At 48.2% G+C, this 13,881-nt stretch overlaps 4 protein-coding genes across 4 annotated transcripts; 3 read left to right on the forward strand and 1 right to left on the reverse strand.

The window, feature by feature from the left end:
- Positions 1 to 1,506: 1,506 nt before the first annotated feature.
- N7529_000752 (DNA-directed DNA polymerase alpha catalytic subunit POL1) lies at positions 1,507 to 6,041 on the forward strand (the record flags this gene model as incomplete). The annotated part of the gene is made up of 3 exons (XM_057236283.1): positions 1,507 to 1,893; positions 1,948 to 5,010; positions 5,061 to 6,041. The coding sequence occupies 3 exons, from the start codon at positions 1,507 to 1,509 to the stop codon at positions 6,039 to 6,041; spliced, it is 4,431 nt and encodes a 1,476-aa protein (XP_057103086.1).
- Positions 6,042 to 6,670: 629 nt separating this feature from the next.
- N7529_000753 (uncharacterized protein) lies at positions 6,671 to 7,822 on the forward strand (the record flags this gene model as incomplete). Its single annotated transcript, XM_057236284.1, has 4 exons — positions 6,671 to 6,751; positions 6,797 to 7,255; positions 7,405 to 7,539; positions 7,706 to 7,822. The coding sequence occupies 4 exons, from the start codon at positions 6,671 to 6,673 to the stop codon at positions 7,820 to 7,822; spliced, it is 792 nt and encodes a 263-aa protein (XP_057103087.1).
- Positions 7,823 to 8,831: 1,009 nt separating this feature from the next.
- Positions 8,832 to 11,223, forward strand: N7529_000754 (DEAD-box ATP-dependent RNA helicase DBP2; the record flags this gene model as incomplete). The annotated part of the gene is made up of 6 exons (XM_057236285.1): positions 8,832 to 8,887; positions 8,964 to 9,157; positions 9,216 to 10,184; positions 10,234 to 10,341; positions 10,824 to 10,952; positions 11,006 to 11,223. The coding sequence occupies 6 exons, from the start codon at positions 8,832 to 8,834 to the stop codon at positions 11,221 to 11,223; spliced, it is 1,674 nt and encodes a 557-aa protein (XP_057103088.1).
- Positions 11,224 to 11,514: 291 nt separating this feature from the next.
- On the reverse strand, positions 11,515 to 12,678 carry N7529_000755 (SGNH/GDSL hydrolase family protein; the record flags this gene model as incomplete). Its single annotated transcript, XM_057236286.1, has 4 exons — positions 11,515 to 12,157; positions 12,205 to 12,344; positions 12,394 to 12,526; positions 12,572 to 12,678. 4 exons carry the CDS (start codon positions 12,676 to 12,678, stop codon positions 11,515 to 11,517), a joined length of 1,023 nt encoding a protein of 340 aa, XP_057103089.1.
- Positions 12,679 to 13,881: the final 1,203 nt, after the last annotated feature.

Below are 13,881 nucleotides of genomic sequence, written 5' to 3' on the forward strand. Positions count from 1 at the left end.
TTGCGAAATTAATTCAACAAAAATTCAGAAACAAGAGATAATAGAATCGAGGAAGCAGTAGTGGATTTGGGGACTCAAATGGGATAAATTGAAGCATGGTAGTGTCGGCGAAAGTTGACGTGACAGGAGTGGAATTTCCATATTAAGAGTTATAAAAAGTATGAAGGCACCTAGGTGGGCCATCTCTCAGTCGACGACATAAGCGATGGATGCTGTGCCGCGGGGCCTACTAGGTAACATTAGAACCAGTTCTAAGGCTGACCCGCGTCTGATGGAGATCTCTACATGGTGGCTAAGTAGATGCAAGAAAGACGACTGGAAAAACAAATATTCTTAAAAATAACGAGACTGTCTAAGGCAATGTGACAAAATATAGATGATGATAAATTATACTTCAAATTCCTGTACAATATGTGGAATATCAAAAAGGGCCCAGCGGTACTATATAGAGCACGATATGGCCGTAAGTGAGCTACAATGAGACGCAAGAAAGGTCAGAAGAACAACAACCAATGTTATGTCAACACTAAGACATCTGGCAGTGCTGATCTTGGCTCTTGATGACCATTTGAATCTCTAGATTGTTGCAATGGGGCGATCAACTACATCGACCGATGTGAAGGCGGGGGCTACTAGCTTCCAGGCTGCAAGCAGTTTATAAAATTCAGCAGTAGTTTCAGCTGTCTCAGTTTATGACTGATATCTTGGATGAAAAGCTCCAATCCAAGATCCTGCAGAGCAAGTTTAAACCCTGGTGGCTAGTGGTTATAATAGGTCTTCCAATCTGAGGAGTGCACCCCAGGAACGGATTATCTACCCTAACAGTGAGATTTGAAAAAGATCAAACGGCTCACTGTGAGATTGTCTATTCTTTTCTCTGCTGCATTTGTCCCACTTAGTATGTATAGTTAGCGTGGCGAGAGCAAAGGAGGACAAGGATAGGGGAACAGAGCTGGAAAATAAGTAGGAAATAATATTGCCAGAGGAAGTACAGTGTATTAAGCTATCACCAATATTCAACTTGGTATATGGTTTCTTTGGAACAACAAATATCAAACTTTTGAATTGTACAAGTTTTACAATATTAATTAGTCACGAAATCCAGCAGGAAATCCAGCATCTATCCGATTTTTGGGCGTTTGGTGGATTATTATCATACCCCATCTACATATATAGGCTAATGGATGGCTTTTCATTTTTGACATATATCTATATATGTAGCTTTATAGATCAATGAAATGTATCATTATAGTCAATACATACATACATGTATGTATGTTAATTAGGGCACGATATTGTCGCCTAAGGCGCCCAGAATTAAATTGGCTGACATAACCATATGTGACCAATGAGCGCCAACGCGATGCAACGCGTGGTTGCGCGCGCCTGGATTAATTGAGCGCCGATTCTCTCCCTCCCTTTCCCCGCAACAAGTATCGTTCCGATCCAGTTTTCTCTGCCCACACAACTATCTTTGTTGGGCAGTGGTCTCTAATACAAATCACAATGCCTACAGCCCGCGAGAGATTGGCTGAGCTGAGGGCCCTCCGTGCCTCCGGAAAGAAGCGAATTTCCACATACGAAGTCGAGGACCAAGGTGACATCTACGACGAAGTCGACGATGACGGCTACAAAAAAGTCATCCGGAATCGTCTGGACCAGGACGACTTCGTTGTCGATGATAATGGTGCCGGATATGCGGACGACGGCCGCGAAGTATGGAACGAGCAGACAGCCGAGTACGCCAGCGACGAAAGCGACGAATTACCCACACGAGGAAAGGCCGCGAAGCGGAAAAGAGAGGAGGAGCAACAACGGAAAGAAAAGATAAACAGTGGCATTTCAAAGTATTTTAACAAAGGACAAACCGCTGCTGCGGCCGCGAAGCCCAAGGTAAGGCTTTGTCTGATGTGACGGAGTGCTTGGTGCTGACTTGAATTTGTTTAGCCCGTTGCCACTGCAGAGGACGACGCTTTTATGAATGATCTTCTCGGAGAGGTCGACACCAACGTGGTCTCGCATCATGCTCCCACACGAAATATCGTCAAGTCAGAGGCCCGGCGCAAAGTTCGCGTTCTCTCCCCACCATTGTCCGAGAAGCGTCGGAGCCAAAAGGGTCACATGAGAGATGAAAATGATATGCCAAGCTCACCGATGAAAGCCCAAGCCCTCCATTCTGATGACCTTGATGATGGCCCCTTACCAATGCCCGACGACGACGTTCCCATGAGCGATATTCTGCCTTCATCTCCCATCACAAAAGCAGTGGAGCGCAGGAATATCGGTGTGATCAAACCCGAAGAGCTGGAAGACGATGATATAGACCTGATGGACGTTGCAGAGGTCACCGGAGACTCTGGTATCAAGGCAGAAACCATCAACATGACTGGTAGTAGGCCGCCCCCGAAGATCAAGCCCGAGACTATTCAGGCACCGGCAAGCTCTTCCCCAGTCAAATCAATGCCAGAAGTGATGGATGCTTCTTGGAATGACGTGCGGAACAAGTTGAACGTTCTCAGCAGTCCAGCTCCAGAGATGCGATCCTTTGGAAAGCTGCGTGCCCAAGATGTCGTTGAAGAAGATGGCAGTCTGCGGATGTTCTGGCTGGACTACACAGAAGTCAACGGTAGTCTTTGCCTTTTTGGAAAAGTGAAGAACAAGCAGAATGGGACCTACACCAGTGCGTTTGTTAAAGTCGACAACATCTTGCGAAAGCTTTACTTCCTCCCCCGTGAGTACCGACACAAGCACGGGCGAGCGACAGAAGAGGAGGTTGGTATGCAAGATGTATACTCGGAGGTCGATGAGATGATGTCGAAGCTTAAGGTCGGTATGCACAAGATCAAGCCCTCCAAGCGCAAGTACGCATTTGAGATGCCTGGCGTGCCGAAAGAGGAGACGGAGTATCTGAAGCTGCTGTACCCCTACGACAAAGCCGCCTTGCCAATGGAGACCAAGGGAGAGACCTTTTCAAATGTTTTTGGCACGAACACCTCGCTTTTCGAGCAATTCGTTCTGTGGAAAAATATCATGGGCCCATGCTGGCTCAAGATCGACCAGGCTGACTTTGCTGCTGTCACAAACGCCTCTTGGTGCAAATTCGAATGCCAGGCCACCAAACCGGCGCTCATCACCCCCGTTTCAGACTCCGAAAACCTGGACGCCCCGCCCTTGACCTTTATGAGTCTTGCCTTCCGCACCCAGCTTAACGTCAAAGAGAACAAGCAGGAGATTCTCGTTGCGAGTGCCAGAGTTTACGAGGATATCTCCCTCACCGATACCACTCCCCCGGAGAAGCTTCCGTGTAAGACATTCACCATCATGCGTCCTGCTGGTGCATCATACCCCATGCATTTCGAAGCCGAAGCAAAGAAGCAGCGGGGTACCATCATACTTGAAAGGACCGAGCAATTCTTGCTCAGCAAGTTCTTGGCATTGTTCGAAAAAATGGATCCTGATGTGATCATGGGCCACCAGCTGCAAGATGTCGACCTGGGTATTCTTCTCAGCCGAATGCGTGAGAAGAAGACGCCCGGTTGGCACCGCATTGGCCGACTCAGGCGTGGAGATTGGCCCAAGCATTTCAACAAGGGCGGAAACTTCTTTGCCGAAAGACAATTAATCGCTGGAAGATTGATGTGTGATATTGCCAATGATATGGGCAAGTCTCTCATGATGAAGTGTCAGTCGTGGAGTTTGACCGAGATGTGCCAGCTCTATCTTGGTCAAGGCAACTCCCGGCAGGAACTGGACGTTGAAGCAGCGCTGAAGACGTGGGCCACCACCAAAGAAGGCCTCATGAACTTTGTCAATCACTGTGATACAGACACGTATTTCGTTGCGGCATTGGTTTTACGTCTTCAGATGCTGCCCCTGACCAAGGTCTTGACAAACATTGCCGGTAACTCGTGGGCACGCACACTAAGCGGTACGCGTGCTGAGAGAAACGAGTACATTCTGCTGCATGAATTCCACCGCAACAAGTACATCTGCCCGGACAAGTATTCTTCCCATCTGCAGAAGACAGAGGAGAAGATGCAGGAAGGAGAGGATGAATCTGTGGACAAGAAGAAGAAAGACAAGTTCAAGGGTGGTCTCGTCTTCGAACCCGAAAAGGGTCTTTACGACAAGTTCGTCCTTGTCATGGATTTCAACAGTCTGTATCCCAGCATTATCCAGGAGTACAACATCTGTTTCACCACTGTTGACCGAACTGCCACGGTGAGTACCTCAATTCTTTGTATTTGCTATTATTCTAACATGTATCAGGCCGAAAATGAGAATGAAGAGAAAGTGCCCGATGTCCCGTCCCCAGAGCAAGAGCAGGGTGTTCTTCCTCGCCTGATCGCAACGCTGGTCAGTCGTCGTCGTGAAGTGAAGAAATTGATGAAAGACAAGCGCGCCACACCTGAACAACTAGCGTTGTGGGACACTAAGCAGATGGCCTTTAAATTGACTGCTAACTCCATGTACGGATGTCTGGGATTCGCGCAGAGTCGATTCTACGCTCGACCCCTCGCGATGCTCACGACCTTTAAAGGACGTGAGATTCTGAGAAACACGAAGGAGCTGGCTGAAAGCCAGCAATTGAGGGTCATCTACGGTGACACCGATTCCGTCATGATCAACACGAACATGGACAATATGAGTGACGCTCTCAAGGTTGGCGAGGAGTTCAAGAAGTCGGTCAATGAGCGCTACCGACTGCTGGAGATTGATGTTGACAATGTATTCCGTCGACTCCTGCTGCATGCCAAAAAGAAGTACGCTGCTGTCAACCTCACCGAGGTAGATGGCAAGTACATTGAGAAGCTCGAGGTCAAGGGACTTGACATGAAGCGACGTGAATACTGCGCCCTCTCCAAAGAGGTGTCATCAAAGCTACTCAACGAGATCTTGTCCGGGGAAGACCAGGAAATCGTTCTGAACAAGGTCCACGAATATCTGCGTGAACTTGCAGAGAGGATGAAGGAAAATACGATCCCTGTCCAAAAATACGTGATCTACACGGTGGGTGATCCTAACCACAAGAAAATTATATACGTCGCTAACTCGAACAGAAACTCTCAAAAAGACCCCAGGAGTACCCCAATAAGGAAAGCATGCCTCCTGCTCAAGTCGCTCTGCGGGACATTGCCCGGGGCAAGACTGTTCGGCCCAACGACGTGATCTCATACATTGTGACCAATGGAGATTCAGAAACCTCCTCTCTGGCGCCTGCGAAGCGATCATACAGCCCGCAGGATGTGATGAAGGCCGACTCAGGATTAAAGCCAGATGTTGAGTTTTACCTTCTCAAACAAATTTTCCCTCCCATCGAGCGTCTCTGCGCCCCGATTCCTGGAACCGATGCCGTTCGCCTTGCCGAATGTTTGGGTCTCGACACTCGCAAGTATCAGATCAACACTTCCAGCTCCAACACTCAAGAGAATGCAGAGGTTACCCCGCTCGAGTCCCAGATCCCAGACTCGGTGCGATTTGCCAATTCCACACGGCTGTCCTTGAGATGCCGGTTCTGCAAAGAACGATCTGTGTTTGAGGGTCTGGTGACTTCATCCCACATGTGCACCGCTCACGGCATTGTTTGCCCGAACCAAGCCTGCCAAAAACCGTTCTCGGTGCTGACTATTGTTGCTCAACTTGAAAACCAAATACGCGAACAGACATCGCGCTATTACGAAGGCTGGTTAGTGTGTGATGATTCTTCGTGTGGAAACCGTACACGACAGACCAGTGTGTACGGACACCGCTGTCTCGGTCCTCGGGGACGAGCGGAAGGCTGTCTAGGCCGTATGTCGTACGAATACTCAGAGAAGGAGATATACAACCAGCTTCTGTACTTTGCTGGTCTCTGGGATGTCGACAAGGCCAAGGCCTTGGCGGAGAAAGAGACCGGAGAAAAGAAAGACAGCGTTGTCGCCCTTGTTGAGTTTAATCGGACGAGGTTTGGCACGCTAAAGGGTGTGGTTGATGCATACTTGAAAAAATGTGGTCGGCAATGGGTTGAGATGGATGGTCTGTTCCGCTTTATGTTACAGTAAATGCCCCGGTGGTTCTGTTTTGCTTTTTTTTTCTTTCTGTATATACCTTGGGATACTAGGATTCGGGAATGCATTGTCACTATCAATTGAACAGCATAATTTATCTTAAGTCTTCAATACTCTCTCAATTGCTCACTACGGTGTAATATTTTGATACAAAATCTCTTATCTTATCGAGAACCCCCTCCGGCATATTTCCACCCCACTCGTCAACCTCACTTTATTTGCCGAAATACACCTGTGTATATATATGACTCTTCAAATGTCGGCCAAACGAGTCCTGGTAATTGCAGGATCCGATAGCTCAGGAGGGGCGTGAGTTCTTCCCCATCCTCCAAGACAACCCCATCTCCGGGGTTTCAATTCTTTTTATCCTAAATTTGTTTTATTGACTATCATAGTGGTCTCGAGGCTGACCAAAGGGTCCTTGCAGCCCATGGCTGTTATGCTCTCACTGCTACAACTGGATTGACGGCTCAAAACACATTGGGTGTGCAGGACATCTTCGTTGTGCCCTCGGAGTTTGTGCGAAAGCAGATCAACGCTGGTCTCGAGGATGTTGGTGCAGATGTAGTCAAACTTGGTAGGTCACTTGGGGGCTTTTTATGACAGCTACTGATGTTTTAGGCATGCTTTCCTCTACTGAGACCATTGATGTCATCGCAGAGACATTGCAGGTTCACAAAGTTCCTATTGTTGTGCTTGATCCGGTAAGATGTTTCCTTGCTCTCAATCTGATAATACTAATGAAATAGGTCATGGTTTCCACTAGTGGATCACAATTACTACCAGAGAGAGCAGTCAAGGAATTAAGAGCAAAGTTACTTCCCCTTACTACCATTTTGACACCCAACATTCCAGAGGCCCTGCTTTTGTTGAAGGACGCTGGTGCAGAGGTCCCCGAGCCAACAGACCTCGATGAAATGATCGAACTTGCCAAGAAAATTTGCTCTTTGGGTCCTCAGGCGGTACTTTTGAAGGGCGGTCATCTTCCTCTGACAAAGGATCATAAGATATCCCATGATCCGAGAGAGGCGACTAATGTGGTCGATATTCTTTTTGACGGAAAGACAGCGACCTTGTTTGAAACTGAGTTTTTGACATCTAAGAATACCCATGGCACAGGCTGCTCGCTTGCTTCCGCCATTGCTGCTAACCTGGCATCCGGAAAGGACCTGATCAGATCTGTTCGCAATGCCGTACGATTTGTCGAGGTAGGAATAAAGACAAGCATTGACATGGGCAAGGGAAGTGGCCCGATCAATCATTTCCATTCCACCTACACAATGCCCTTTGCGCCGTATGTATCCTCCTCCCGTCAGGTTTGGTTCACTCTAATGATATCAGTGGCCGTTTTATCGAGTACACATTGGACCGCCCAGATGTGCAACGAGTATGGCAGGAGTTCACTCACCATGACTTTGTCAAGGGTATGGGTCAAGGTGATCTGCCTCTCGAACACTTCAAGGCCTATCTCGTGCAAGATTACCTCTATCTGGTAAGTTATAATTAAACAGAAACCGGTCTTTGCTCATCATGACACAGGTTCAATTTGCCCGAAGCAATGCACTAGCATCATACAAGGCGAAAAACATGGATTCAATTGCAGCAGTGAGTATTATTTATTCATTTGCGACTTATAACATCAGGCTAACGCTATTCAGTCGGCCCAAATCGTCCTTCATATTCAGCGGGAAATGGCATTGCACATTGACTACTGTACCTCTTTTGGTCTTTCAAAGCAGGAGATGGAAGACACACCCGAGACCATCGGTAGCTAACCTTCCTTGCATAATAAAAAAGCGTCTACTAACTTCGTTAGCATGCACCGCGTACAGTCGATACATCTTGGATGTAGGCCAATCCGAAGATTGGCTGGCCCTTCAAATGGCCCTTGCACCATGCTTGATCGGATACGGCGCTATTGCCAAGCGACTTCATAGCGAAGAAGGTACTCTGCGACAAGGAAACAAGTACTGGAAATGGATCGAAAACTATGTCGCGGAAGATTACACAGAAGCCGTACGGTTGGGTTCAGGTAAGTCAACGCATGAGTATTGAGTGAACCCTACTGATTTGTCTCATATTGTAGAATTGCTGGAGAAGCATATGCAGCACGTCTCGCCTAGTCGTATGGAAGAACTGATCAAGATCTTCCTCCGGGCTACGGAGTTGGAGATTCGGTTCTGGGACATGGGGCTCGGAGAGAGATAGATCTAAAATATTCAGGTTTTGATCTAACAATCATTCGTCCTATTTGACTATGTACTGTAACCATCTCAGTACTATATTCCAAGGTTCTCAGATACAGTTCCTAACTTTGGTTTATCTGCACTTCAGTATTCTAGAGGCGAAATCAGTATTTGCCACTGAAAATATCTCTTTGTTTTGCCTCTAAGAAAAGTTTCTGCCGGTATTTGAACCAATCAAATCAATCAAAATGAAAAAATACAAAACGGCAAAACGAAAAATTCAACGAATTTACAAAGATTAGCATAAGCTAAGCCTTTATAGGAAGGCGGTTTGAAAGGTACCTGATCCAGGCCCCATCACGTGATAGAGAACATAGGAACGCTAAACCCGATAAAGTCACTTATCTTTTTTTTTTTTTCCTCGCGCCTTCTCCCCTGTTCCTTTTCTTCTTCTTCATCCTTCCGTTCTTTCCAGTTCTCGACAACTTTTCTTGAACTCGACTGTTTTCTTCATTCTTTCACTTCCCCTCAACTCTCTTGTCTCTTCCTCCTTTATTTCCTCCCCTTTTAAAGAAAACACGTTCTCACAGACTTAATTATGTCGTACGGTGGCGGCTACTCGCGCGGCGGCGGTGGTGGTGGTGACTCTTACCGGTACGTTATCCTATTCAGATAATGCAGCTCACGACTGCAACTTTCATTTCAAGGCAAACATGCTAACGTTGCACAGCTCCCGCGGTGGTGACAATGGCTACTCTGGCGGCGGTGGTGGTGGTTACGGTGGTGGCCGTGGAGGCGGCGGTGGCTACGGCGGTGGTGGTTACGGCGGTGGTGGTGGTTACGGCGGCGGCGGCGGCTTCGGCGGTGGTGCCGGTGGTGACCGCATGTCCAACCTCGGCGCTGGCCTCAAGGTCCAAGAATGGGGTGAGTTTTTGTTTCCCGAAAATAATTTGAAGTGTAATTTATTGACCGACCCTCCCAGATATCAACACTATGCCCAAGTTTGAGAAGTCATTCTACAAGGAGCACCCCGATGTTTCTGCGCGCTCCGAAGAGGATGTCATTGCCTTCCGTAAGGAGAAGGTGATGGCTGTCCAGGGTACCAACGTCCCCCGCCCCGTCGAGACCTTCGATGAGGCTGGTTTCCCCGCATACGTTCTGTCTGAGGTCAAGGCCCAGGGCTTCGAGCGTCCCACTGCTATCCAGTCCCAGGGCTGGCCCATGGCTCTCTCCGGTCGTGATGTTGTCGGTATCGCCGAGACCGGTTCCGGAAAGACTCTGAGCTACTGTCTTCCTGCTATTGTTCACATCAACGCCCAGCCTCTCCTTTCCCCCGGCGATGGCCCCATTGTCCTTGTTCTGGCTCCCACTCGTGAGTTGGCCGTTCAAATCCAGGCCGAAATCACCAAGTTCGGAAAGTCCTCTCGTATTCGCAACACCTGTGTCTACGGTGGTGTCCCCAAGGGTCCTCAAATTCGTGACCTCTCCCGTGGTGTTGAGGTTTGCATTGCTACCCCCGGTCGTCTGATCGATATGCTCGAGGCTGGCCGTACCAACCTCCGCCGTGTCACCTACCTTGTTCTTGACGAGGCTGATCGCATGCTTGACATGGGTTTCGAGCCCCAGATTCGCAAGATCATTGGCCAGATTCGCCCTGACCGTCAAACTTGCATGTGGTCCGCTACTTGGCCCAAGGAAGTTCGTCAGCTCGCCTCTGACTTCCTGAACGACTATATTCAAGTTAACGTTGGCTCCACTGATCTCTCCGCCAACCACCGTATTCACCAGATTGTCGAGGTTGTCTCTGACTTTGAGAAGCGTGATAAGATGATCAAGCATCTTGAGAAGATTATGGAGGACCGCTCCAACAAGTGCCTCATTTTCACTGGTACCAAGCGTGTCGCTGACGAGATTACCCGCTTCCTCCGCCAAGACGGATGGCCTGCGCTTTGTACGTTCCCCTCCATTCACTACCTTTCGTTCATAACTAACCTTTTCAGCCATCCACGGTGACAAGCAGCAGAACGAGCGTGACTGGGTCTTGAACGAGTTCAAGCAGGGCAAGAGCCCCATCATGGTGGCCACTGATGTGGCTTCCCGTGGTATCGGTATGAACAAACTACATCCCCCTTCCCCATTCCCCCCTTCCCGTATATATCTCCCCCCCTTGTGGGGCCCTTAAAAACACTCACCCGTGTTGACGTTGTGTGATACAATGGCACGGTGCTCAACTCTCTCGAAGCACGTTGGTACACGCCGCGTTTAGGCGTATCTGGTCATCCCTAGGTGGTTTTCATGCCCACAGGACCTTGGACTCACAGTGCAGCACAGCAGCAGACATTTTTTGTCTTGACTTGGATCTCAAAAAACTTTTGACAGACCAGAAGATCTTTAAACGTTGTTGAAGGCTGCATTCCAAGGTTAATCTAGGACCACGATAACGCGATCCTATGGATTCGCTTCCCTTGGGATTTTCTACCCATTATGAGAGCAGTGATGCATCAAGTCCTGCACGACGGAGGGTCCTTTATGGCCATATACTCCTCATAAAATCACTAATGCGCTGTTTGCTAACGAACCCTCCTTAAAGATGTGAAAGATATTACTCACGTGCTGAACTACGACTACCCCAACAACTCGGAGGACTATGTCCACCGTATTGGTCGTACTGCTCGTGCCGGTGCCACGGGTACCGCCATTACCTTCTTCACCACTGACAGTAAGTTTGTTCCTATTTTTTCCGTTGTTATGTATTGTCTAACATGTCTGCAGACTCCAAGCAGGCTCGCGACTTGGTCACTATCTTGACCGAGGCCAAGCAGCAGATTGATCCCCGTCTTGCCGAGATGGTTCGCTACGGTGGTGGCGGTGGTGGTCGCTGGGGTGGTGGCCGTGGCCGTGGTGGCTGGGGAGGTCGTGGTCGCGGTGGTGGTGGTGGTGGCTTCACTGCTTCCAACGCTGCTCCTGTTGGTGGCAACCGTCGCTGGTAGACGTCTCGCTGCTGCATCTGCAGTTCTCTCGAGCTTGTATTGCCTTCTCCCGGTAGACCCTTTCTCATTCTTTCGACTTCTTGCGTAACTCGGTTCGGTATGGCGTTATCCTCGATGTCATAGATATTCTTTTATTTGTTTTTACCGGCCTGGACCCGATTTTTCCGGGTCTGATATTCGCTTGGGTCTGATTTTTACGACGCCTACATGTTGATTAGTTCAAAAGTTTCATATTCCAGAGCTCGCAGGGTCTGCCCTGTAATAATGATCATTCTCATTCTTCTTCAACTATTACTGTCTTAACCATCTCTCTATCTGCCCTGCTAGAACCTCGTGCACATGACTCGTCAGATGGCCTGAATTAAACCAGAAATACTCCTTCAATGGCGTCGGACATCCATAATTCTGGTAATTCACCGCTATATCCGGCTGGTCATACCCAGGACAGAAGTTGGTTGTATTGACAATCCCATACTCGTGCGGCTCATCCAGTATAGCCCCGAGCCTGGAATGCGCATCAAAGAGCATCACATGTGCATCGCGGTGATTATCAGAAAATTCTGCAGCATGATCCGCCAATGCTGCATTGTACCAAGCAATCTGCGTGGCATTAGGGCTTGGGTCGCTCTTCGCCAGGTTTCCGGGTGTACGGTCCAAGGGTGGAAGGTTCATAAAAAGGTATGATCGGTAGCCTAGCCCGTAAAGTTGCTCGACGGAGGCAAACAGTGTGTCTGTGAGACTTTTGTAGAAAGTTGGAAAGTCGACCGCGTATGCAGCGCTGTCGTTGATGTCGTTTATGCCAATCCAGAGCGCGATCAGAGTTTGGGCTTGTTTGAACTTGCGGACTTTCTGCGTGAGGACTGGGTGGCCGTATTGCTTGAACTGGTTGATTTGGTTTACCAGGGAGACGGTGAAGTTGTGATGGAGGGGTGTGCTTCTATAGTTAGTACGAATGCAAGTGAGGGTCTCGAATTGATTTACTATTCCGTTGAAATGTCGGCTCCAGCAAATGCAAAGTCCCAGAGTTGCTTTTTGCAGCTCTGGGGTGAGGTCAGGCCTTCCTCAGTTCCGCATCCTGTGAGATATTCAACCCAATTAGGACCGCCCTCTGCAGTTCCTGTCTGGGGTCTGTGTTAGTATCACTATTTCGGGCGAGTGCTTTATACTTACTTGATTCTGAACTATCTTGTTGTCAAGCAGATCTTCAGGTTTATAGGCAAGATTGAATTGGTCTCCAATGAAACTGAAGTTCTGGTGGCCGTGAGTTCCCTGGACATAGGTATAGGAGTCCCCAAATGCAATTCTTCAGTGGTTAGCTATCATGCATCCTATTTGTTGAGGCACTTACAAAGCTTTGGTTGATGACCAGTCAAATTTCGCTGATTTTGGTAGAGGGCCTCCTCTGACCAGAGGAATTGCGGCTGTTATTAGAATATATGCTGCTAGAATGAACATGTTTATTGGTTTGGTTATGTGTGTTAGCCAAGATATGCCGATCTAAGATATATAGATCTCTGGACTAGGATCTTGACCCCGCAATGTAGAAGCCGGGATATTCTTGTGACGGGATTTATTTTTCCACCGGTGGTTTCCTGGAGACATTTAGGCTAATTTATTGAGATGTACGAGCTGCGAAAAGCGAAGGAAAAGACAAACCCAATCATTAGGACAGTGAATCCCATCGTGGTGAGGAGATATATACCTTCCCCTCGGCAAAGAAAGGCCGCAAACTGATATATGACTTCCAATGAAAAGCAAGGTTGGAGATAATAGAGACATGTTGACCAACATTGACTCGTGTTCTTGTAATTACAACCAGTTTCGATTTCTTCACTACCCCAGAGATATAGAGAGAAATAAGCTAAACTGAGTAGCATGTAGTCATCAAACATTGATGAACTAGCACCGCTCGCCTTGGAGCACGGGCTTTCAGCACGTTTACTAGGTGGGGAGAGCCTGGCAGATCTACCTCTCGATCATCTATGTGAAAGGCCTCTCCCTGAGTGGCATGGTTTTCTTCTGTAGACTCAAGATCAGCCGAGATCTTCGCATCTAGTTCAGTCAAGCTTTATGCAACAATCTGCAGCGAGGCTGCTTAGTAGATTATAGCGTTTCACGGTCTGAACTACCGCTAGAAGCTTGCGAGGAACAGGTCATTGCTCTTTCACAATGGCATTGGCCTTTTGCTTGCAAGTACAGTAAATTGAATATATATGAGGCTTTTAATCAACCGTTATGACAAGATGTTTCATGACAGATCCAAGAAAGAGTTATGCGTCATTTACACGCCACTGCATATTAATAATAATAGACCTACAACGCATATGTCTATATATTGATGCATGCATGTGTCCACCAAATCTTGAAGTAACCCTGGGCAAAAATTACACCGAAAACCTTCGTACCTAGGTACACGATCCGCGGAAACCTAAGACAGCGACGTGCAGTAGCGTGACCAAAGAATAGAGTCAAATGCAATGCACAAGCGCCTCCGACGTCTAAGGGCCGCCATACCAAGAACGGCAAGCACACTTCAGCCGACGATGCACGTCGGAGACGAGGCAAAACTCATGCTTCTGGCCCAGATTCAACCTTGGAACCGGACAACGTCCTGGCCAACAGGAGGCTAGCCCGGACCCATGATGCGCTAGTAAAAAT

Source organism: Penicillium soppii (genome assembly GCF_028829465.1).
Source record: "Penicillium soppii strain IBT 18220 chromosome Unknown utg000001l, whole genome shotgun sequence".
In the NCBI taxonomy this organism is placed as follows: domain Eukaryota; kingdom Fungi; phylum Ascomycota; class Eurotiomycetes; order Eurotiales; family Aspergillaceae; genus Penicillium; species Penicillium soppii.